Below are 24,947 nucleotides of genomic sequence, written 5' to 3'. Positions count from 1 at the left end.
GCACTGCATTGTCCAAATACGAGTGGACTTTAGGGGACACTATGCTACCCATAAGTTCCAAAAGCCCCCCCCCCCACTTCCCCAGACAAATAAAAACGCGGAAAAATAAAAAGAAATAGGATTACATGCGATATAATTTCTCAAGTTCATTCAAAATAAGTATTTATATGTGTATTTTCAATAAAAAGAGGGGAAAATGGGCTCGCTTATTTCGTTCTCGAAATAAAAAAATTAGCTTCATTTTGCTGAGGCCTAATGATAATACATGTTTGTTAACAAACGTAATGCGCCTCTTTTTAGTCAAGAACCACTTCATGAAATTTACAAAGGGTATTAAAACAGAGCAGTTTAACGTTAAGAACGGTAATCCTGTTCTTTTATTGATAACCGATTATATACCATGGACCTATCACTATACCATTATATTTGAATAAATTTACACCTAGTTACTTGAACCGTTTTAATATCATCTTTCAAAGAATCAGCAATGTTTTAAACCAAGGGATATATATTTTCATCTCAACTTCTCAGCCTTCCTCCCCTTAACCCCCCCCCCCCTTTCTCCCCGTCTCGAGTCCTCTATCATTCTTCCCGGAGAACTCATATTCACCTATTTTGTCTCAAGTTGCAAAGAGGAATTTAGCTTGTTTCAGAAGGGGACCCAAGCACCAGCTCCAAAAAGAAAGAAAAAAAAAAACCGTCATTTTAACGTTCGCCATTTGTGGAGATAAAAGTTGAAAATGTCTGATGACTTAGATATTGTGAATGCCATCCCTCACGTCCCTCGGTTCCAATTAGCAATGTCGGTGATTTCGCTGGTTCCGCTCGGTGCGTTGATATATACAAAGAAGATGGTTCCATTGTTCCAGCTCATTTCATCTAGTGATAACAGACACCTCCCATATCTTCTCCATTATGGAGAAAAAATCAAACATAATCACGATCACAGATTCCCATGACAGAGCACAGTGCATTACAATATACTGCAAGAGCTAAACAATCCGGATTTTAGTTTGTGATTTTAAGACAGAGTCATCTGAACAAACGATTTGAATATAGAAACATTGAACTAGCATAACACTGAAAATCATCGCATTTAGAAGGCAATTAATGATAAATCAAGTGACCTATAAAGATCGAATTCCATTCTTTAGAGTGCTCAACGCGTAGCTCTCCTTATCAACACTTTCAAAAATTAAATTAGATACAAAAGTTTACTTTCAGAAGTTTGCCTGTGATTGTACAGTTTGGAAATTCCATGCTTGAGCGAACCCGATATTTCGAACCTTCTGTATTCTTTGAAACTCCCATTGAATTCTACATGCAATCAAAAACTGGGTACTTTCTGGTCAATTTTTGTGCTAAATTATTTATCATTTCAAAGCTCATATGCCTTTTTCAAACTCAATAAGAATCTCAAAAGTAACTTTGTGCGTCTTATTGCTTATTTTGGGGATTGCATGACAAATTTATCTACTCTAAAATCATTCAGTAATCATACACTAAATATTGTTTTTTTTTTTATAAGTATTGTACAATTCCAGTTCATGTGAAATGTAAATAAAACTCGTACTATTGAACCTTGAATCATAAGAGTAATTTCTTTAAGAAAGGAAGGTTAACACTGCGCAACTGGCAGACAGGTCTGCATGCAAGTTGAGTTTGTATGTCTCGAACGCGTCAATCTGCGTTAATATGAAGTTTTGGCTCAGCGACGTACGGAGCATTCAAGAACAGAGTAAATGTATTGTCAAATACCGACCAACAACAAACAGGACTTTGTCAAACACGGATGAATCAACACAGCAGTTTAGTCATTGCGTCTTGACAAACGATACAATTGGATTTGTCATTAGCTCTGAAAACTGTTTTTTTTCGTTTCAACAACCTTCGACAAAGACATCCATGCTGTCCTTTGTCATTTGACGGGTATTTCAAATGCTACAACTCTTTTTTTCAAACCTACGTAGGTCGGTGAGCGAAAATTCCCTATAATGATGATGGTGGATGGGATGTATTCTTGATGAACCAGGAATGGCCACATATTCTCTTCTGTACGATATGTGTTGGTATACTACCATTAAACAAGGACATCATCGTTTAGCATCAATTGGTATTTGAACAAGCCGCTTGTCATTAAATGGCATTAAGACGAATGGTATACAATTCAAATAAAGGTCATGTAGGTCTATGGATATCGTGACTGCACTATATCCTCAGTACAATTTCGATGCTCTTATCAATGTTTTGCGTGTAATAATTTCTTAAGTTTGTACAATCAGAAACGATGTTCATTTATGCAAATGTCATAATCATATGATACTTTATCGCATACATTTTCTCATTGACTTTATTCCGTACTTTTTTTTCAATCAGTCCTTTGTTTGCATTGCCACAAGTAAATATAAAAAAAACACAAATGTTCATCTAATTAATTAATGTAATGATAAATTAAATCATATCGACAGAAAATAAATGTACTTGATGCAAACAGCGATATCGGAGATTCATTAAAAATTGACTTGCAGTAGATTAGTGGCTTTGAATGTATTTCGCAAAAAAAAATTAAGCCGGAGGTTCCTCCTTGTCACATAACAGTGAAAGAGAAATTATGTATAAATAGTATGTATACCACATAAAAGTAAATGTGACAGGCATTTTCGGTAGAAACGTTGAGGTGCAGGAGAAAAAAGGATTAATGTGATTATCGTAAATAAATATATACTGTAAATTATTGGTTGTAGTGAAATAAATTATCTCATACAGTGAGTCTGCATTGTTGTAGGGAAAACGGCGAATATTTTTAGGATTTTAATGGATCATAAGGGGATAACCACAGATTGCCGACCGAGGTGCTTCTGCGAATTTAGTCGCATCTTGACTATGAAATTCATGGTAGCATAGATAATACAGAAGTTTAAATATCAAACAGTCTTGAGACAATGAGACGCGCTGTTCGGGTGGTGGAATGTAGGTTGTTTGAATACATAAATCATGTTATATTTTTTTTCTCATTTGACTAGCCAAACATTCATTTGCAGTGCCTCACAGAGAGACGGTAAACTTTCTAGACAAATTCGACGCTAAAATAAACTGTAATATCTAAATAACACAAATTGTTGAGAACACACATAGCGTGAGTTCCAATATAAACACACCAAAGAAAACAAGATCATTTCGCATGCTCTCCACGATTCACAGTCAACCCAAATAAGCAAGGGATAATGATAGATAGGGTGGCCTCGAAAAACAAAAATATGAGCAATTGTGACTGTCTGATTGCTCCAGAACGAATCGTGCGAGAGAAATCGTCCTGACAAGCGATTTTTCTCTCTTTCGTATATCCCATAAAAGTATCGTAATGCATTGAGACTGTCGTGAATGCGGTGAATACATGTTATTTCAACGTAGCATCCTAACCTTGACCTGAAATAAAATAAAGTAGGCCTAGATACAATCTGTAACGGAAACAAGAATAACAAACACATAAATTAATGAATGAGTAAATGGATAGTTAAATAAATATAAAGTGAACAATAGACAAATAATGGTGGCAGAAACACTTTTAGATTGTTTTTCTTAAGTTTTGTAAATTTGGATAAATACATTATTACGCCCTTCTAAATTATAAGATTATTTTCAACACACTCTATGTAATAGTGTGGTTCATATAATCTTTAAATAATTCAGTAAAGGTTTTTACCTAATCTTAGAGTGTTTAAGTGCCAAACATTTTGTTAAATTAAAAAAGGGCGTGTGTGTGAGTTTGTGGTCTTTACAGAAGTGAATGAATTAGATGTCATGTAGAAGTTACTGTTTCATAGTTCACCAAATATCTCATTGGTGTAATTTATTGAGCTTTTAATTTCTTAATTTTTTTATGAGAGGTTTTATGTATGGGTGCAAATAACTTCCTATTAAATAAAAAAGGAAACAAAATAGTTTGGGTATGGTGGGGGCGGGGTAAGAGGCATGTTAGGACTTTTTTTTTACGAAATAAGGTGTCTTAGACGGAAACTTTTGCCTAGCGCAAAGTACAATATGTTATAAATCTGTTATTTCTCAAGAAGCCAATAATTTGATATTAACCCCATTTTATATATATATATAAAAGAATGGATACCTACTTGTTAAAGAAGGAATTTACTCGGATCCGATTTGACTAATCAGCTATTCTATCCACCGCCAACAACTTTGAAGATTAGCTCTAAAATACTCTCACACGGGGATACAAAACACAATTTACAATTTTCAACCTAGAAATCTAATAGGGACAAACCCACGTGCTGAACGATAACGTATAGAAGCGGATCTAATACTTGTTTTCCCTTTAAAAAAATCATCTTAATGGAAAACAAAATATATAGTTCTTTGGATTGATAAACAGTTTATGTGTGTGTGTGTGTGCGTATTGGTGGTGCGCGCTTACGTGTGGATGGGTGTTGTATAAAAAGGATGCCTACCTGTTGAAGTAAGAAGTTATTTGGATCCGATTTTACTAATCAGCGTTTCCATCCACCGGCAACGACTATGAAGATTATCTCTAAATTACTCTCACACGGGGATACAAAACACAATCTAAAATTTTCCACCTGCAAATCTAATTAGGACAAACCCACGTGATGAACAATACAGTTTAGAAGCGGATCTAGAACTGTTTTTCCCTTGGAAAAAAATCATAATCATAATGGAGAACGAAATATATAGTTGCATGAAATCATCTTTGGATTGATAAGCAGTGTGTGTGCGCGTGTTGGGGTGTGCGCTCACGTGTGGGTGTGTGTTGCATAAAAGGATACCTACTTGTTGAAGTGGGAAGGTATTTGGATCCGATTTGACTAACCAGCGTTTCCATCCACCGGCAACGACTATGAAGATTATCTCTAAATTACTCTCGCACGGGGATACAAAACATAATTTACGATTTTTCACCTGGAAATCTAATTGGGACAAATACAAGTGCTTAACAATAACTTTTCGAAGCGGATCTAGAACATGTTTTCCCCAGACAAAAATTATTATAATCATAATGGAAAACAAAATATATAGTTGCAGGAAATCATCTTTGGATTGATAAGCCATGTGTGGGTGTGTGTTGGGAAACGGAGGGGAGGGTGAGCTGGTTATTACCGCCATTTGGGGGATAACACATTGATCAAAATTGTAAACACTTCATAGGAGATATGCCCTTTTTAAAGGCATAATAGCAATATCAATCACATGTGGCATTGATAAAGATCGGTCAAGAAAGATATGGCAAGCAGAGATGGCCGAACTATCAACTCGAACAATGTCTATATATCTAGGTGTGCGCCAAAGTTCTCACACGAGAGATGACGAAAGGTCATGTCCTCGATTCAACCAGTTCAGCAATTCACGCTCGTATTTTTTTCTGTAAACCCTGCACCCATATAATAGTAATAATGATAATAATAATAAAAATAACAATAATAACAATAGCCATTTATGTATCACCATCTATCTAGAAATATTATATTCCGATGCGTGTTGTTATTATTTCATTACCCCCGGCTTTAGCTCGAGCTGCTTTTCAGCGCTCATGCATTCAAGGAATTAATCCTGCCGGGTAGCCATTCACCTCACCTGTGTTGAGTGCAGCACAATGTGGATGAATTTCTTGCTGAAGGAAATTCAAAATACCTTAGTCGGTGGGGCGGGGGTTTTGTATTCCGGGGACCCGGGTTCGATTTAAAATGAGTGCACATGTGCCCTTATGTATGGCATTAAAAAAAAAATCATCCTTAATACGTTCCTCGGATTGGAGCTAAAGCCGTCAGTCCTTTCGTTACTTGCATTAATACAAGCATGCATGCTTTCTTAGCAGTCAGGGGCCGTTTCATAAAGCTATTCGTAAGTTTAGAGCGACTTTAAAACGACTGGTGGTCTTTTCTTATGCGCTGAACCATCGCCTATGAACAACACTTTTTACCACAAGAAATGATCACCAGTCTCGCTCTTAACTTACGAACAGCTTTATGAAACACCCACCAGGAAAAAAAAATTACATATCGCAACCATCCACTACCATATTTACTATCATTCACAACGTATTAATTTAACAAATAGCATGTTACAGTTTCTTTGTTACAAACCGCCACTCCGGGTAGTCGGTCAGTCTGCACTCGGTTCCGCTGGTGTGACTGTAACATTCAAATCAAAGAAATGAGGAATCCTTGTGCTTCTGAGCCAATCAGAACCAAGGAAAGTTATCTGTCAACGTATCCTTGTGGTCTGAGAAATTTGCTGATTGGCTGACAAAGCAAACGTGTCGCACTGGTTTTACCACGGTATTTTTCGGATAAATGAGAACTTTCTTATTATAAAGGGCCTACTCATATGTCTGTCGACACGCTGGAGGAGGCATGGGAATTGAAATTACGTCTTTAGACAACTGAATTGATGTTAAATTGAACTTGTGGCACTTCATTTCTCATTATGCAGGTTAACACAGAAGAAAGAGGACAAATCATCTCTCATCGTTGACGAGGCGAACGGTCCTTTCGAATTCACGTCAGACGGCAACGTCGTCAACGCCAGCGACAGCGGCGAAAATGGAACGCCGAGCCAATCATTCCAATTCCACCACAACACCTACGGGTACGGGTCCCGCCGACGTTGTCCCGGTAACTGTGACTGCTGTCCCGCATGTTGCACACGGATACCGAAGCGTTATGTAGTGGCAATCATGAGCTGTATTGGCTTCCTCATATCGTTTGGAATCAGATGTAATCTGGGCGTGGCGATTGTCGATATGGTGAATAATGAGACGGTTCATTTCGGTGGAGTCGCACAGATACATGTAAGTAAAACGGGGTGTGTGTGTGTGTATGTGTGTGAGAGAGAGGGTGTGGGTGTATGAAAGTGTGTATTGATATATCAGACGGTTTATTTTGGAGGAGTCGCACAAATACATGTGAGTAAAACAGGGTGCGCGTATGTGGCAGGGGCCGCTGAACGGTTTTGATATATATATATATATTTTTTTTTTGGGGGGGGGGCTGACCATGCAAAATATTATAATCAATTGGGTTTTTTACGTTTTCGTACACCGTTTTGGCAAACAATGAAGGGGCGGCATGAAGCCATCGCAGTCCCTCCCCCCACCGTTTCCGTGGCATCTGTGTGGGTGTGTCTCTGTGTGTTGATAACGAAGTTGGTTCGCTTTATCGCGCAAATACATACGAGTGAAGCCGTGTGTGCCTCCTACTCACCCTTTCACCCTCTTCCTTCCATTTCTTTCTCCATCCATCCCACAGGAGCCTGAATTCAGTTGGAGCGTCAAAACGATAGGTGCGATGCATGGTTCGTTTTTCTGGGGTTACATAATAACTCAGGTACCCGGTGGATTCCTCGCAGCTCGGTTTCCCGCAAACAGGTAAAGTATGACTAAAATATCCGCTTGAACCCGCAGACACACCAACGAATCCGAATCGAACGATAGTATGCCACTGGAACCAACGCGAAAGATGTTGATCTGTCTTGGATCAGTTTTGCTGGTGTGGCTGGGCGTAAATGACCCCAGAGCAAAAATAACAATATTGACAATTTTTTGCGGCAGTCTTACATTGATGATTAGCTGACTGAAATGAATGAGTAGAATTATTTAATTATATGATATCAAGTTGCTTTTTCTCAGGAAGATACTCATTTAGGTATGAAAGAAATCTCATCATTGGCGACATAAACATTCCGACTCTGGATGATTTGACTGCAAATCTGAGTTGGTGGAAAATTCCATAATACAAAGATAAAATAATTGGCACGTATTCGCCACTCAGAGCAGCGATTTCTTGGCACCAGATCGGGAAGGGTTTTCCTGGAAAAGACGGGATACGTGCACCCTTGGTTTATTAAAGGAGAATGAAACATTTGGAACAAGTAGGCCTGTGTCGAAACAGAAATATCAAAGAATAAGAACAAAGAAAGTTTGAGAAAAATCGGAAAATAATGAGAAATTTATGAGCATTTGAATATTGCAATCACTAATACTATGGAGATCATCCTATTGGCAATGCGACAAGGATGTGTGATGTCACATGTGAACAACTTTCCCTTTGACGGACTATAAAATACCGCCAAAATGTATATTTTTGCTCTTTCTTCTGGTGATACAAACTCTTTATCCATGATGTATTCTTTAAACATCTGTATTACATGCCCTCCTATAGAAAGAACACATGATCTACTGATAGATGTGATAGAAAAAGCAGTTGAAGTGAAATATATACCTAAGTAATAGGGAGAGTTGTTCACAAGTGACATCATACATCTTTGTCACATTGCCATTGTGAGGACTTCTATAGCATTAGTGATCGCAATATTCAAATGCTCATAACTTTCTCATTAATAGTCCGATTTTTCTTAAGCTTTTGTTGATCTGTTTCTTTGATTTTTCTGTTTTCACACAAGCTATCTTGTTCCAAAAGTTTTATTCTCCTTTAAAGGAGAACTATATTGATTATGAATGTGGTCTTATTATATGTCAATGGAAAGGTAATGATGTGGGGATTATCAGTTGGTCATTCAAAAATAACGAAAATAATACATAAGGTGAAAATCGCCGATTAAAAAACGCTCAAAATGCCTCTCCGAAATATGCCTCGCATCGGTCTCTGAATTGACTTGAATTTGATGACGTCACTTTCTGTACGAGATGCGTGATTGGCTCTCCCACGTGAAGCTCCACTTGCATGCAAAACCTGTTGCGAGGGTACGTTTTCTCCACACTGTCACTGAATACTTCGATCACGAAATGAAAGAAAACCCAGAATTTCATCTAGATTTGGATTTTCAAATTGATGATTTTGAAGATGAAGAGAATGATGATGAAATGAACAACAAAGTGACGTAGTTGGAGGTAAATTGGGGGAATTACGCCGATGATGATGAGTCGGACAATTCAACTTGCAACACGATCACATGCCGATTCGCTACCTAACTCATGCAGCTGCTAAGTGCTAGCTACACCGCGCGGGCCAAATTAAATTCATGAAAATGAATTACCACACTGTCCAGACAGAGTCTCTTACCTCTGTGACTATGAAGAAGGAAAATAATGATAAAACTGTACTTACAAACAAGTGAATGTAATCCGAACCTGAAGGCAACTCAACGAATAGCAGCAGACGATATGCACCGACGATAAACTTCATGTGGCTGGGATAGATTGTCACTCGTTCTGTTAGATGTAATTTTTATCTCATTAATTTGACAAAATTACGAAACTCGGGGAATTATTTATCTATATAAAAATATAGTAACATCTCGTATTATTTTTTAAATTACGATAAAACCTTTAAAAGCTCGTATATGTGATCGTAATCAAAATCACAAACATGCCGTATTGCTTGCTCGCCTTGGCTGAGAGAGTAGATCTATGCACGTGTTGCACAGCTCTCAATCAAGCTACGCATAATGGGGATCTTTTACATCTAATTTTAATTTACCTCAACGTTTTCCTTCAAAAAACGTTTTATCGTAATTTAAAAATTATACGAGATGTTATTATATTTTTATATAGATAAATAATTCCCCGAGTTTCGTAATTTTGTCAAATTAATGAGATAAAAATTACATCTAACAGAACGAGTGACAATCTATCCCTGCCACATGAAGTTTATCATCGGTGCATATCGTCTGCTGCTATTCGTTGAGTTGATTTGCCTTCAGGTTCGGATAAAATTCACTTATTTGTAAGTACAGTTTTATCATTATTTTCCTTCTTCATAGTCACAGAAGTAAGAGACTCTGTCTGGACAGTGTGGTAAGTCATTTTCGTGAATTCAATTTGGCACGCGCGGTGTAGCTAGCACTTAGCAGCTGCATGAGTTGGTAGCGAATCGGCATGTGATCGTGTTGCAAGTTGAATTGTCCGACTCCTCATCATCGATTCCCCCAATTTACCCCCAACTACGTCACTTTGTTGTTCACTTCATCATCATTCTCTTCATCTTTAAAATCATCAATTTGAAAATCCAAATCTAGATAAAATTCTGGGTTTTCTTTCATTTCGTGATCGAAGTATTCAGTGACAATGTGGAGAAAACGTACCCTCGCAATAGGTTTTGCATGCAAGTGGAGCTTCACGTGGGAGAGCCAATCACGCCTCTCGTACAGAAAGTGACGTCATAAAAAAATCCCCAATTTCGCGGACGTAATTCTGCGTGTTTGAAGCATTCAGGGAGAGAACTTTAAAATATCAATTAACTGAGTTTCATCGGTCTCCATGATAAATGATGTACACCATCGTGTTCTCCTTATTTTCTCCTTTGATTTGATATATGATTCTCCATTTTTACGATTTTCAATATATTTCTCCTTTAAGATAACCACTTTAAGAGTGTAACAATCTCAAATTGAGTTCGGACAGAATCCAATAAATTGACCGCCAAAGTATTTAAAAATAAGTGCCAAAAAATCAGGTAAAAAGATTATAATGGCTAAACGATGATCAGAATATACAAAAGTCATTGATTTCTAACCAGATTAAGGTGTTTTCCCACGCAATAATAACACACTTTCCACGTCTGCTTACCATTGCCAATCTTCGGTGTGATTGTTTTGGGGGAGCTTAGATTTAATAATTCCCGAAGTTAAGTTAACATTCTTGACTTGATATGGTGACAATTAAGTTTGGTTTTAACAATTTGCTTTATTTTTGTATATATTTGTATGTTTTATTATATCATAAAATCACAATCAAGGTAAAATTAGAAGATCTACAACTTATTAAAACAGATCAGAGTAATCGTAACAAAAGGCAATACAAACAAAAAAATAGAGTTTAAAAAACAAAACAATAAAAAAATACAAAGCAAACACACTAACAACATGGCATTGCACAGTTGCTACTTGCTATAGGTTAAAAAAAGACTAGAAATATCGAGTTGTATTAGCATATTCCTAAACAACAGGGTCACACCTCAAATTTCCATATTTTGAAGTGGATGATGGAAGCTCGAGAAATTCTTGTTTGCTGCAAGTGCATTCCTTACTGTTTATTGTATTGTAAGTCAATGTGACATATTTTGTTTTAGTTTGATTACTTGATTACGTCATGAGTATGAGACGGAAAAGCCCTAAGGAATCGCTAGGATTAATCATTTTCCTTTGCTTAACAATTTAAGCCCCATGAGAGAGGTATGAGATACAACCATAAATGGGTTAGTGGAGGCATGGATAAAGTTTGTTTGAAGACAAATGGGCCGCGGCGGCTCTCATTGGGTTAATTGCCCCCCCCCCTTCTTTTTGAAAAAGAATTCGAAATACCACTTACAGAAACATCTTTTGGGGAAAAAAAACAGGTTTAACAATGGAAAATTCGTTCGTCAAGCCAGGATAAACAGAGGAAAATGTCATATTAAAGAAATGTGACGTAAGGACTCTACAATTAGGCACCTTCCTGTGGCGAAACTTCATCGTAAAAAAAATGTATATTTCGTTTGTTTTACAACAACGCTGTGGTTAAAATCATAAACAACAAAGCCTTACCTAAATATTAATTTTTCAGTAAATCAAGCAAGGTAGTTTATGCTTTTAATCGCATAATTTACGGTTCGTATTATAGTAAACAGCGCTTTCCCTTTTAAACCGTGTATTTACCATTTACAGTTTGTTGGTCATACATGTATATAAAGTTTGCTCTACTGTTGGTAAGTTAAGTTCCCATGGGTGAAGAATTCCCCTTGAAATCAGTCCTTCACCTGCTTTAAAAAAATCACAGTCTAATCAATGCATTCGATTTGTTTTTGTATTTCTTCATTTTCAGAATATTTGCCACAGCTATCTTCATTTCGTCCATTTTAAATCTTTTCATTCCTCTGGCATGTCACGTGAGCCCTATGATGGTGATCGCAATCAGGATGCTGCAGGGTTTCGTTGAGGTACGTTTGTAAACGACCACGATGCAAACTATGGAAGTGATCCCGAACATTTTCAAATAAACGTTCATTTTCTTTTAATGGACCTGATATATTTGACGTCATAATCTCATAACGCCCTCCCTCAGAGGATATAGCTATACGTGTAAACGGAGTTGTCAGAGATCAGCCAGCTGCTTATCACATATGCATGCCAGCCAATGGCTTTAACCTCTAAGATGGCTGCGCGATTACACGGCCCATTGATATTCGTTTCATATAATTCTTCGAAACGTAGAAGCGCGTAAGAGCTGCGGCACTGCTAAAGCAATTATGCTGCATTATTTTTTAAGCGTTTTGAGGCTTCTAATAAAGTAAGAAGAAAGTGATATATAGGCGAATATTAGCATTGATAACATGATTGTAGTCATTTAAGTAAAACCCCAGAAAGAGGATGTGCTTCATTTTCAATTCCTAGCTAACCGCTGTCTTTAGATATTCAATTTCGGTAGACGTAGAAATAATAAAATACCAGATAGCATTAATCGGCCTAAATTGTTTTATTATAAGCTTGAAGAAAGGACGCGTCGTGACGGTAGAAGCATGCTATTCAATATCAAAAAAGTTACTTTTATCATCCTTTAGCAAAAGGATAATCCAGTAAAAACCACCTGTTATTTTTGTTTATTATTATCAATAATTCGCTTCGGGAAAAAAATTGTATCGTTATATTTCTCCTAATTATAATTCTTCTATTTTTTCTTAATTATTTTATATAAATTTGTTTATATAGATGAAGAGTTTTATTCTAAAAAAGCTAAATCCACTTTTTGAGTTTTTCTGTAAATCAAGGATTTTATTTTTAATTCACCAACTTTTCCGTTAATATCCACTGCTGATTTATTTCAATCATAGTCTGATAGTGCTATTATCTTATGTTAATCAAATCATGTTTTTAAAAAATTATCATTTAATAGCAATTTTTACGAATTTAACGAAAAAAGTATAGGTGTTTTTTTATATTCTTTCTTCATTGCGCAGGGAGTTGAATATCCAGCTTGCCACGGTATGTGGAGTAAATGGGCGCCCCCTCTAGAAAGGAGTAAACTCGCTACTATTGCCTTTTCAGGTAGGAACCAATGTCATTCAGTTCAGTGTATTAATTTCCAAATCGTTGAATGTATTTTAGGTCATCAGAAATGTATATACACAGCTGATGTTAAATGCATTCCATAGTAAATTCATGAACGAAATAACAAAGGATATAAAGAGAACACCCCGTAACCATGGTAACAAAAGTAGGTAAATTGTCTAAACGAAAGTAGGGTGATTGTCTAAGATTCATTGATGTCATTTCTGTTCCTTTCTTTCGAAAATTAGAAAAAGAAGCGGAAGAAGAAGAAGAGGAGGAAGAAGAAGAATAAGGAGAAACGGAAAGGAAGAAGATGAAGAAAGAGAAGAAGGGGGAGGAAAAGGGGAGGAGCAGAATAAGATTTTGAATAATTAGGAAGAAGAAAGGCAGCAACAACAATGATAAAATGGATGAAGATTGATTAGGAGATGAAAAAAAATGAAATGAGAGGAAATAGGATGAAATTATGGAAAATAAAGATTATGTAAAACTGATGAAGACGAAGTATATATAAAATACTAAAGTTAGTGGAAGAAGGCAAATAAGAAGGATATGAGGGAGGGGAATACCAGAACGAAGACAACAAGAGAAAGTAATAATATTCAAAATAAGAAAGTATTTTGCCCGTTATTTCTGAAGGAAAAACAATATATTTATACATATTCGAACCCGTGTTTTTTTTTTCATTAATAAAAGGGTCGTATGCCGGAGCAGTGATAGGAATGCCTATTGCTGGTATCTTAACAGACTACGCAGGATGGCCGGCCGTATTCTATGTATTCGGTGAGTAACGGTTCATCTAATGAACATACTGTGTGAGTAAAAAAAAATGATAATAAAAAAAAAAAAAAAAAAAAATTACACCTCACAAATCCCCAATTCAAGAAAAAAAAATTGTCATGAACACATAATCATTATAATATGGCTGAAAAGAGTATCCTCTCCCTAATAATGTGATACCATATGAATGCTGGATGTCATCAGCCTTGGATAATCAGTAGGTATTCTTTGCATTTATGTAAATTCTGATTTGCGCCAAAGTAAGGGAGGATTGCGATGGATGAACCCTAGAAGCCAATGATGTCAAAATCCTATATTAGTTATCCATTTTCAATGAAATTAACTTGATAATTGATACTACAAAGTGTTTATTAAACAATTATAAAGTAATTTACTGTAAAAGGTGTTTTGAAATGGATTTTAATGCAACCCTTGTAGGATTATGACGTCATTGACATCTGGAATTATTCATTGCAATCATGCCTGACTTTGATGCAAGTCAAAATTAAAATCACTGGAAAGAATAACTCCTGATGATCCAGGCGAAACACATACCACATAAATATGGTATCAAATTATTTGGGAGAGGATGCTCTTTCATACCATAAATAATTATGTGTTGATTACAGTTTTTTCTCCTTAAATCGGAAATTCGTGAGGTATCAATTTTTTTATAACACGGTATTTTGAATGAATGTACCGATTAAGAGTTCTATACATGTTTAGTGCATTAATAAGACTAGAAAGCCGGCTGTTATCAACACTAGTAGCAAAACTTAAACAAGAGCAAAAATGGTTGTATGACACCAAGGAGCTTGCTCATTTCAACACTTTTTATCGAAGGGTTGCGTTATAACGCGCTGCATCGCACTCTAACGCAATCCTTCGAGATAAACCGATAAATTTTCAGATATCGTCGCTGTTGCCAATCTCACTTTTATGACGCATTATTTTTAATGTTTACAGGGGCCATGGGAATCATTTGGTATGTATTTTTCATGTGGATAGTCCACGAAACACCGGCTAAACACCCAACCATTACCAAAGAGGAGAGGAATTATATCGAAGAGAGCATCGGAGAGGGGCGGGGACTAGTCGCTCAACGGATTACGGTAAGATGGAAGGAGAGGTAGAGGAATTGAAAGAGAGAGAGAGAGGGAGAGAAAGCAGGGAGGGGGAGAGTGAACGGAAGGTAGAGAGAGTGAATTTGTGTGTATGAGGGGATTGCGCGAGAGAGTTCCTGGGGAATTGAGAGAGAGAGGGAGAGAGGGGTGTCTTTGATGGAGAAAGTGAAAGAGAATGAACAAAGAAGAAGGGGTGTGAAGAGGTGAGAATATACAGGGAAAAAGAGATAGAGGGGGTAGAACGCAAATTACAGATATGGTACTCTAACGTGATATTTTCTCATTCCAAAGGGGGGAGGTTCACCCTGACAATAAGTTTATTGTAAAAATAGCAGAAAAAAATTGGCGAAAGTTTGAGGAAAATCCATCAAAGAATAAACAAGATATTATAATTTAAATTATAATAATGTGACGTCATATGCGAGGAGGTTTCCTTCACATAGAATGCTAACAAAATAATTGAAATGCCATTTTCTCAGAAAATGGAAAATGGTTTTTATTGTACCTTCAGTTTATCAATACACGAATAATTTTGTACGCGCCCACACAAAGAAAATAAAAAAGTACGTCATCAGGAACCATCAAAAATGAAATTTATGGATTTTATCTTACATGACATATTGGACAACTGCTCGTTTATGATGTCCTACATACAAAACATCAAATTACATCAAATTTCTTAATATTTAATGAATTTTTCTCAAACTTTCTCCATTTTTGAAAATTATTTATTTGCTATTTTAACAAACTTTTTTTCAGGGTGATCTTCCCCTTTAAGTTGTGTTTCAGTGGTGCTAGTCAACAATCCGAACTTTTAAGATCTTGTGATTTCGAATAAAACTATCAAAACAAAATAGTTGAGTTCATCTGACGATGAATGCTTTAGTTTGGTGCCACCTAAACCTTATTTTTTTTAATAATTTTTATTTATCCGGTAACACTGTCGTGCCTGACTAAAAATGAAGTTTGTATTGCTACATGGGGTAGTGTCATGGAGTTTTGAAATGACTTCGTGCCTAAATTTGAAAGTGGATAATCATATTGCTTTAAAAATTCATGATTATTATAAAGTTGCTCTTTCTTAAATTAGTATTTTCCACCTTCAAATTTCTAGGTGAGGAACGTTCCGTGGAAGAAATTCTTCACTTCAATGCCAGTATATGCCATCATCGTAGCTAACTTCTGTCGTAGTTGGACCTTTTATCTCCTGTTAACGAGCCAGCCTTCGTATTTCGAACAAGTTTTTGATTACGCAATATCTAAGGTAGCGTTGGGAATAACAGTACTAATGAAAAACACATTTTTTTTATTATTTTTTTTAGTATTCCATGGGGAAACTTTCCAGGCCGTCACGTTGGTCTTCATGATTTAAACTATATAAATCGTCTTTATTAATGAAAGGTGAACAAATATGCAAATATAGTTACGGATTTATGCAGTTGGAAATTTTTGTTAGGGTAGTTGCAACCATGAAATGGTCTATTCGGGAAAAAAGTTTACACTATTTATTTTGTACTTTCAATTAGGTACTAAGTTATTAGGTACACATTTATTAAATGCTGTGAGGAGCAAGATACTCTCGGTTGTCCAAATCATGGAAAATATGAATATATGTATCTACTCTTCATGCCATGTGGGGCACAGACCTCGCAAAATCAAACGTTTAACATTCATAATTATCTTGCTCTTTTACGGATTCGCGCATTAGAAAATGAAATCGTTTGTAAATTTACCAGCGTCTATTGTTAAAAAATTGTATTCGGTATTATCTTTTCCCCCCACCACTGATTTAGGTTGGATTCATCTCGGCCTTACCTCATCTCGTCATGGCGATCATCGTTCCTTTTGGTGGACAACTCGCTGATTTCCTTCGAAGAAGACAATATATGTCGACCACCATGGTTCGAAAAGTGTTTAATTGCGGAGGTATGGTATTTCAAAAGTTTTATTTATTTATCTACCCCCCCAAAAATATTAAATAGCTTGTACATGCACTACCATATGTATGCCAGGTTGATAAAAATTGATATTTTGGTCTTGCCATAATTTATAGAGTAAAACCAAGCCTGATATATATAAGATATACTTTATATTAAAGTATAGCAAAGATATACTTTAATTAACTTTTTATTGCAGGGAACCCATACTAACAAGCTTTGCTTTCCAGTGGGTTCCCTTTTTTCATTTCTGTATATTATATCTTTGTGTTTTGCTTTACACTGTAACTTTTGTTGAATTTTGGAATAAAAAAGAATAAAAGCAATCAATCAATCAAAATGAAAACTCAGGATGTACTTATATTAATTGCACTTTATTCGTTATATTTGTGCAATTTGAAAGACTAATACAATGTGCCCTTTAAATTTTATTAATTTTTTATCATTATTATATATGCATAATTCATTATACTTTTGTAGTACCAGTATGCTAGTTTATTTATGGATTCGTGTCAAAAATCAGTAAACTTCAGTTGAATCACGGGATAACATGTCCCTTCCTTCTCTCTCCTCACTATGTTTGTTTGCTTGTTTGATTACGAGTCGACTTGTTTGATATATGCATGCATATCTATTGTATAATGTTTATTTATGTAAATTGCCATACTCTATTCATTTTATATTGTCCTGTATCATGCTCGTTTAGGACAGGTAACCTTGGTTTATTGTTGCAACTGTTTCTCATTGTTACCAGTAAAAGGTGATTTTAATATGAAAAGTGTTCACATTTTGAATTATATATTTTTTCAGTAGATTTTCATCACACATGCCTATTTTTTTATTTTCATTTTTCATTTCATTCCAGGTTTCGGTGGAGAGGCGATATTTTTGCTAGTGACTGCATATTCAAGAGGTCGTATGCTTGCAATTATATCACTCTGCTTAGCTGTAGGATCCAGTGGGTTCGCTATATCAGGTACGATGGCCTTCTTTTGGTTACCGTCATGCGATGCATCAGAAGAATAATGCTCATTTCCATTGTTTGGGATACTGTCATCAATACATAATGTCCGTGATTGTTAAATGTACCAATGAAAAATATTGATGAATTCGTTTTTACATACTGGTTTCTTCTATGTTGATACAAGAGAATAAAAGTAATAATCTTGGTTACCAGATGTTAACCATCATGACCATGTCAGGTCTAGTGAATTGTTACCCTTTTGGACCCTGCATACCTAAATATGTTTTTACTACCCCTCTCAAATCTGATAACCCGAGCGTCAGTCAAAAAGGCACAAGAACTCAAATTCTTGGTCTTTGGCGTAATAGGACTTGGCCGGAGATCGAACCCATTACGTCCCGTTTGTGAGGCTAAAACTTTACCACTTAGCCAGCAAGGATAGTATTGATCTCACTGGTATTTTTTTTTCTCCAGGTTTCAATGTAAATCATCTAGATATTGCTCCCCGATATGCTAGTATCTTAATGGGAATCTCAAACGCTGTAGGAACGCTATCAGGTATCATATGTCCCGAGGTAACGGGCACCCTCACCAAAGACCATGTAAGTATACGATTAAGTGCATTATTTGTTTTATTTTTATTTTTTTTTCAAACGGTATTTATTTCATAAGTAACCAGCAAACCAGAATCCAACAATAACGCGGCCAAAATAACCTTAACTCAAAATGTTTACATTACGGAGAATGAGAAATGTTATTTCAGATAAGATGCCTTTTTGAACCAAATTATTATTTTGGTTGTTTACATTGAACTTTCCCTGACGACTTATTTTTGGTTTTCGAGTGGCTGGTCATATTCTTATCTTTCGATTATAGGAAAATATACCATAAAGTGACATGAAATATATATATACATATATATTTATTTATTTATATTACTTCAACAACAACACAGGAAATGCTTATTCTAGAATGTAAGAAAGTCAGACGAATAAATCATTGCAAGATTGTATTTTTCATCTGCCATCGAATGATTATCATTTATTGATTTTAAATTAAGCACAGATTGTTAAGAGTGTAATTGTAATTCCCCATCTCTATTAATTTGAAAATATATGACAAAATGTAGTCTGACACCCATATTTCTATAATATCTAAATAAACAAATAAAAAAACATTACCTAAAGTAACTTTATATTCTGGAAGTAGAATGTTCATCTAAACAATAACATTTGTAATGGCAGTTGAATACACAGCCTCAAGAATGACATAAGTCCAGTCCATCTCCAGGTCAAATTTTCTTTATTGGTAAACAAACATGGAAATCGTTACTGTAAACGCGCCCATCTTGTACGTAATTCATAACCTGAAATTTCACCCAAAATTAATAGAGAAATTTACCAAAATCCAAATTTTACATACACAAAAATTATTGTATTTTCTCTCTATTTAATCAAAATGAACTAACATAGACTTGCATCGTTTTTACATCCACATTCTCGTTTGCATCCTAACAAGTCAATGCATGATAAAAAAAGTTTTTATAAACCTGCACAAGTTCATATCCCCGATGCAAAAGATAATATTAAAACGATTGTATAAAAATGTATCTAAACTACAGTAAAGAAAATGTTAAGTTTTCACAATAATACATATTCATTGGTTGCCATATAGAAAATAAATAGCAATATTTAATGATTGTATTAATAGTGAAAAATAAAGAAAAAATGCAAAATAATTTTGAATTATCGTCTCATCTGGAATGTTAATATACTTTTTAGAAGATGACACAGTTATAACATGACTTTGTGAGTTGAAGTAAAAAGGAACTGTATTATAAAATCCCCCTCCCCGCATTTAACCCCAACTAGTCACCGGATATCGTAGCACAATAATATGATATTCCTTATGTATTTCCGTGCGCTTCTCTCCAATAACACAAGGATTGAATACTCATTGGGAAAAATTCAATTTATCTATGTATTTACTTATGCATAAATTGATTTAGATACTGTAGAGCGTATACTTGGTTGTTCAATGAATAATAATTACAAGGTTGGCAAGTCAAAGGCTCTTTCGCACACACATTTGTACCGTCTTTATGGAAGCTTAAAAGTGCCACCAAGATGTTCATATAACCATTTCGTAATGTGTACATCAATAGGGAAAAGGGACAAGATGGCAAGATATCGTATCCAAGATCTTGCCATCTGATCATCTCTACTAAAGTATGTAGACATGACGAGATCCAAGATCTTGTCATCTGATCATCTCCCCCACGGGATGTAGACATGACGAGATCCGAGATCTCGTCATCTTATCCTGTTTCCTAAGAGATGTAGACATGATGAGATGATCACTTTTCAGCTTGCATACGTCTGGGAGCTGCATTTGTGTTTAACCAGCTTTCTATGTCAGACTATTGTAAGCTTTGACCTAGGGGATCGCTAGTACTACTACTGGGGACATTAACAGTGCTATCATCACCACCATTATTAATCATCAATATTTTTTATCACCGTTGTCGAAATGATTTCAAATATCTGCTTCCTCACTAACTTTGCTTCTGTTTCGGGGTCTCTTTTTGGATGTAGACATGACGAGATCCAAGATCTTGTCATCTTATCATCTCGCCCACAAGATGTAGACATGACGAGATCCAAGATCTTGTCATCTGATCATCTCCCCACGGGATGTAGACATGACGAGATCCGAGATCTCGTCATCTTATCCTGTTTTCTTAAGAGATGTAGACTTGATGAGATGATCACTTTTAAGCTTCCATACGTCTGGGAGCTGCATTTGTTTTTAACTAGCTTTCTAGGTCAGACTATTGTAAGCTTTGACCTAGGGGATCGCTAATACTACTGCTATCATCACCTCCATTATTAATCATCAAGATTTTTTTATCACCGTTGTCGAAATGATTTCAAATATCTGCTTCTTCACTAACTTGGCTTCTGGTTTGGGGTCTCTTTTTTCTTTTCTTTTTTTCAGACTGCAGATGAATGGGAGAAGGTTTATTTGGTAGCAGCAATCGTCCATTTTACAGGTGTTCTCTTCTATGGCATATTCGCTTCAGGAGAAAAACAGCCGTGGGCAGAACTTCCAAACCTCCCGATACAGGTACAATTGTCTGCAATAGCCATATCTACAAATACTTCTTTAATCTAGATCTCACCATCTTTTTCGACCCCCTCTCCCATGATTGAATTGAATTGATTAATCACTCGGTTTCTTCCCTAACCCCCCCCCCCCCCCCCCACACCGGATATCTGACATTACCATTTTGCTTACACCGCATTTGCTCCCGCGACATTTGTTCCGGTCTTAATATTTCAGAGGATTCAATTTTGGAAGTGGGGTTTTTATATTTGCCTTAACATGCAGAATTTCCATCGGAGCAATGTTACCAGAGCAAATGTCATAGACCCACAATTTCACAAAACCGCTATCCTGCTGGGCAGTATAGGGATATCAATATGAATGTTTCTTTGGAAGAAAAAGGGATATCCAATCGAGAGTTATATGATTAAGGTTTCATCTCTGTCATGACCAATACAACCACAGACTGAACTTGAAAGACTAGATGTACGATCTAAATTCCATGAAAGTGCGAATTTGAAGGTTTTCTATATGTGTTTTTGTTTTCCTCTTATCATTTTCTCATAAACCTTTTTATTCTCAGGACGGTTTCGTAACTGACAATGGTGTCGGCGGACCCGGTTTGAAGAGTTATGGCGCCCTCACCGAATCCGGTCAGACAATGATGCCGACGAGTGTTACAAACGGCGGTTATGGGCTATCAAGTTCAGTCTACCCCACCACGAAAGAATCCTTCGTCCAACCGTTGCCCTACCGCAGGAATAGCAGCAGTGAAGACAGCACAATAGATGGGGAGGAACGCGATTCATAGTACGCCCTCAATGATGGAATGTGTAGAATAGAATATTGACTTGCGCGTGTAGCTCTTGGGAATTTTCACCAAATCATGAATTTGCTGGTACTATCTTATGAAGAGATGTACATGTATAAGAACAGATGCAAGATCGTCACTGATCCTTATCACTCAAAACCGAGTTTTGTTTAACCACAATGATATTGGGGAGGGGGGGGGGGAGTCAAAGACACTTTATTTTTGTAAATCATTGACCTGTTTAAAAGCCCTTGGATGAAATGGGTCTCCTCCATGTGGCTATTCTAGTCCCCTACTTCTAGCCCTCTACTTTTTCTTCATTGTGTAGGCTGATTAAAAAGGCAACCCAATACGATAGAAATGTTGCGTAAAGTTTGCTTGATTAACTGATTAATGTAAAAAAAAACGATATACAAGCAAAAAGAAATTGAAGTAAAACAAACTCTTTTCGGCTAAGCCCATTACGATGAGCATTAATGTGATGTGTTAGAGGACAGTATGCAAGACGTCAAAGAGCCTCAAAGATTGGTGTAAATTGAATAGAGTATGATTTCGTAGTCCGTCCAAGCTTTGAGGGTGTATATTATTCAGGGGCGGTGCCAAGAGTTGAGGGCTGGGGCGCCCGCATCATATGATCATTAGTGTAGTGAAAGCAACATAAGAGGATGGGAAAGGGGAGAACGGGGTACAAAGATCAGTACAAATACTAATTTATTCCGTGTAAACCACATAAACATAATTTGGAAAAATATGACTTCACATTTTAATTGTTTTGCCCTTGTCCCCCAGTGGGGACACCCCTCGTATGATATATTTCATTATCAATGAATTCAATTCGAAAAAGAAACAAATATGAAAACACGTTAACGTTGTTTTGCCCTCATCCCCTATCAAACTTGCGCCGCCCCATGTTATGACAGTTCACTATCATCATCGATTTTTTGTTTGACTAAGTAAACTTATACATTAACAAAAACGTTCGTTTCCCTTTTTTCTGTGGTTCTTTGGTGACGTCGAGAAAAAAAATATTAGTATTATTGAACTACCGTAGTGTTGATTGATCTGAGTTCTAAGGCTTATGATGTTTTCTCCCCGGAAGAAGAAGGGAAAAGAAAATAAAAGAAACAAATTTAATAATCAACGAACAGGCAGATTCATTTATTATTTTTTATATATTTTTTTTGCGTGAAAAATCGTTTAGTGTACTTGCATGCTGTTTCCATGGAAACGACATTTTGTCAAGCTCATGCAACAAAAAGTGTAACGAGTAATAATGTACAGTTGAAACAGTAAGCAAATTAACAAACAATGTCTCGTCAGTGTTTTAGTTCCATGAGGCCATATTTTTTATGAAATAGATTTTTTTTACCAATGCTTCAACGTACATCAAACTATAACAATTGTTTTATCTGGCTCGAGATTATTATTCTGCAATTTAATACACTGTTTGTATTTATAACGTTTTAAGAAGCCTATATTGCTGCAAAAGGGATAGGCACCCTTAACATAAAATTTTGTTTACGGTGTTTTTTTTTTTTTTTGGGGGGGGGGGTTAAAGCAAATATCTTTTAATAACTATGTTTGATTTTTTTATACAACGCTGTTTCATATATGGACCTTACATTGTGATTTAGACAGTTTAAGCAAGTGTTTTAAATCTTAAAGAACAGGTTTAATCTTTATTTTTTAAATTTCCTATAAACAAAGCACGGTACTAAACTGTTAAACGACTTATGCCAGGTATACACCGTAAAAACGTTCTTTGAAATGTTTAGCAAGTGACGCTGTTTAAGCCCATCACTCTAACAACTATTGTTTAAAGTTTCTAAACAAGTTGTTTAAACAATTGTTGTTTGAGTGACAAACTTAAGCAGCGTTTTTACAGTGTTGTAAACAGCGCTGTATAAATATTTAAACAACATTTTTACTGAAAAGCAAATGGAAGGAACTTGCAGGATCACTGCAGGAAAAGGCACTGCTGTCACCTTGCATTAAGAGACAGACAATTATGGAACTTTTTGCTTTCCATATCCATAACAGATATGATTGTTTGCAACATAGCTGGATTAATCATAACTTTTTTTGTCTCAAATCTTATACATTCGGCCTTGTCAATGATTTAATTCTTACGATATCTGTCCAAGCGAAAAGTGACGTCGTTTTTATTGAAACGTATTGAGGTGTTTATATTGTCTATGTATAGAAATATATTTATTGAACTCGTGTGTGACTATATTTGTGAATGTAATCATATTTATGCTACCTATGTTATCCCATCTATATTACTATACAACCTCTACTGGAGCTTCATATTATGAATATATTAAAAATAAGAAGAAAATATTGAATATGAATTAATAGTGTCTATTTGGTGTTTGAAGACTTTTCGAATATCCTTTAACTTGCTATCAGTTCGAAATACATTTATGTTATTGACATATTTATATATATGAAAGTCGGCAGTGGATCCCTTTGAAAACCATATCGGAGAGGGGCAAAATCCCACAGCAGCACTAGCGTCCTTTGGCAAGGCGTTTATCTACATTTGCCACTCTCGACCCAGGTGTAGTAAATGGGTACCCGGTAGGAAGGAATTCCTTGAATACTCGATGCGTCCGATCACGGTAGCAGTGCTACAACCGGGATTATAGTACGCAGCGCTTAGAAACATTTGTATTACTCGCGATATAAATGTTGCATAGTATTATCATTAAGAGATGGGATATATTGGAGGAGAGAGATAAAGAGAGAAAGAGTAAACAAATTGTATTTGTATAGACAAACTAAAATGTTTTGAGAGGAAAATTCATTATTTTTTTTCTAATTGGTAACATAATTATTGTGGTATATATGTATAGAGTAGATGTTTAACATATTATCATTTAAGTGGGTCTATATTACTAGACTGCACTTGCATTATAGGTCAGGAAACTGGCCAGACATAAGTAGTTGAGGACTCGAGATGACGCTATTGGTTCGTATGTGCTTTAAGGACGGGAAAAGAAGAAGGGTGAAAAGGGGTTAAATCAAGATTAAAAAAGAAGGATGTAAACATGGAAACTGGAGAGAGAAAAAGAATAAAAGACATATCACATCAAAAGAGAAAGAAAGGGATGTGAGTTAAAGAGAGCAGGGGGGGGGGAGAAACCTGGTATCAAGAGGGGAGAAGACGCAAAATGGGAGGAGGGGAAATAAGAAAGGGGACGATAATTAAG

The 24,947-nt window shown here is 36.0% G+C and overlaps 1 protein-coding gene across 1 annotated transcript; it reads left to right on the top strand.

Moving 5' to 3' along the window:
* The first annotated feature begins 6,466 nt into the window (after window positions 1-6,466).
* On the top strand, window positions 6,467-24,084 carry LOC129268826 (vesicular glutamate transporter 2-like). The gene is made up of 12 exons (XM_054906320.2): window positions 6,467-6,820; window positions 7,278-7,396; window positions 11,789-11,903; window positions 12,921-13,008; window positions 13,708-13,794; window positions 14,758-14,903; window positions 16,030-16,179; window positions 16,709-16,841; window positions 17,718-17,828; window positions 18,291-18,418; window positions 20,814-20,942; window positions 21,505-24,084. The coding sequence occupies exons 1-12, from the start codon at window positions 6,707-6,709 to the stop codon at window positions 21,730-21,732; spliced, it is 1,548 nt and encodes a 515-aa protein (XP_054762295.1). The 5' UTR covers window positions 6,467-6,706; the 3' UTR covers window positions 21,733-24,084.
* Window positions 24,085-24,947: the final 863 nt, after the last annotated feature.

This window comes from Lytechinus pictus, chromosome 9 (genome assembly GCF_037042905.1).
Source record: "Lytechinus pictus isolate F3 Inbred chromosome 9, Lp3.0, whole genome shotgun sequence".
NCBI lineage: Eukaryota > Metazoa > Echinodermata > Echinoidea > Temnopleuroida > Toxopneustidae > Lytechinus > Lytechinus pictus.
The sequence above is the reverse complement of the archived record's forward strand: the minus strand, read 5'-3'. Positions and strand labels throughout refer to the sequence as shown.

What these genes read in the sequence shown, in the direction of transcription:
- LOC129268826 (XM_054906320.2), top strand. Translation starts at nt 6,707, where the DNA reads ATGAGCTGTATTGGCTTCCTCATATCGTTTGGAATCAGATGTAATCTG. An exon ending in AAAAGTGTTTAATTGCGGAG is followed by an intron (nt 16,842 to 17,717) that starts GTATGGTATTTC and finishes ATTTCATTCCAG; the next exon opens with GTTTCGGTGGAGAGGCGATA. An exon ending in GCACCCTCACCAAAGACCAT is followed by an intron (nt 18,419 to 20,813) that starts GTAAGTATACGA and finishes TCTTTTTTTCAG; the next exon opens with ACTGCAGATGAATGGGAGAA.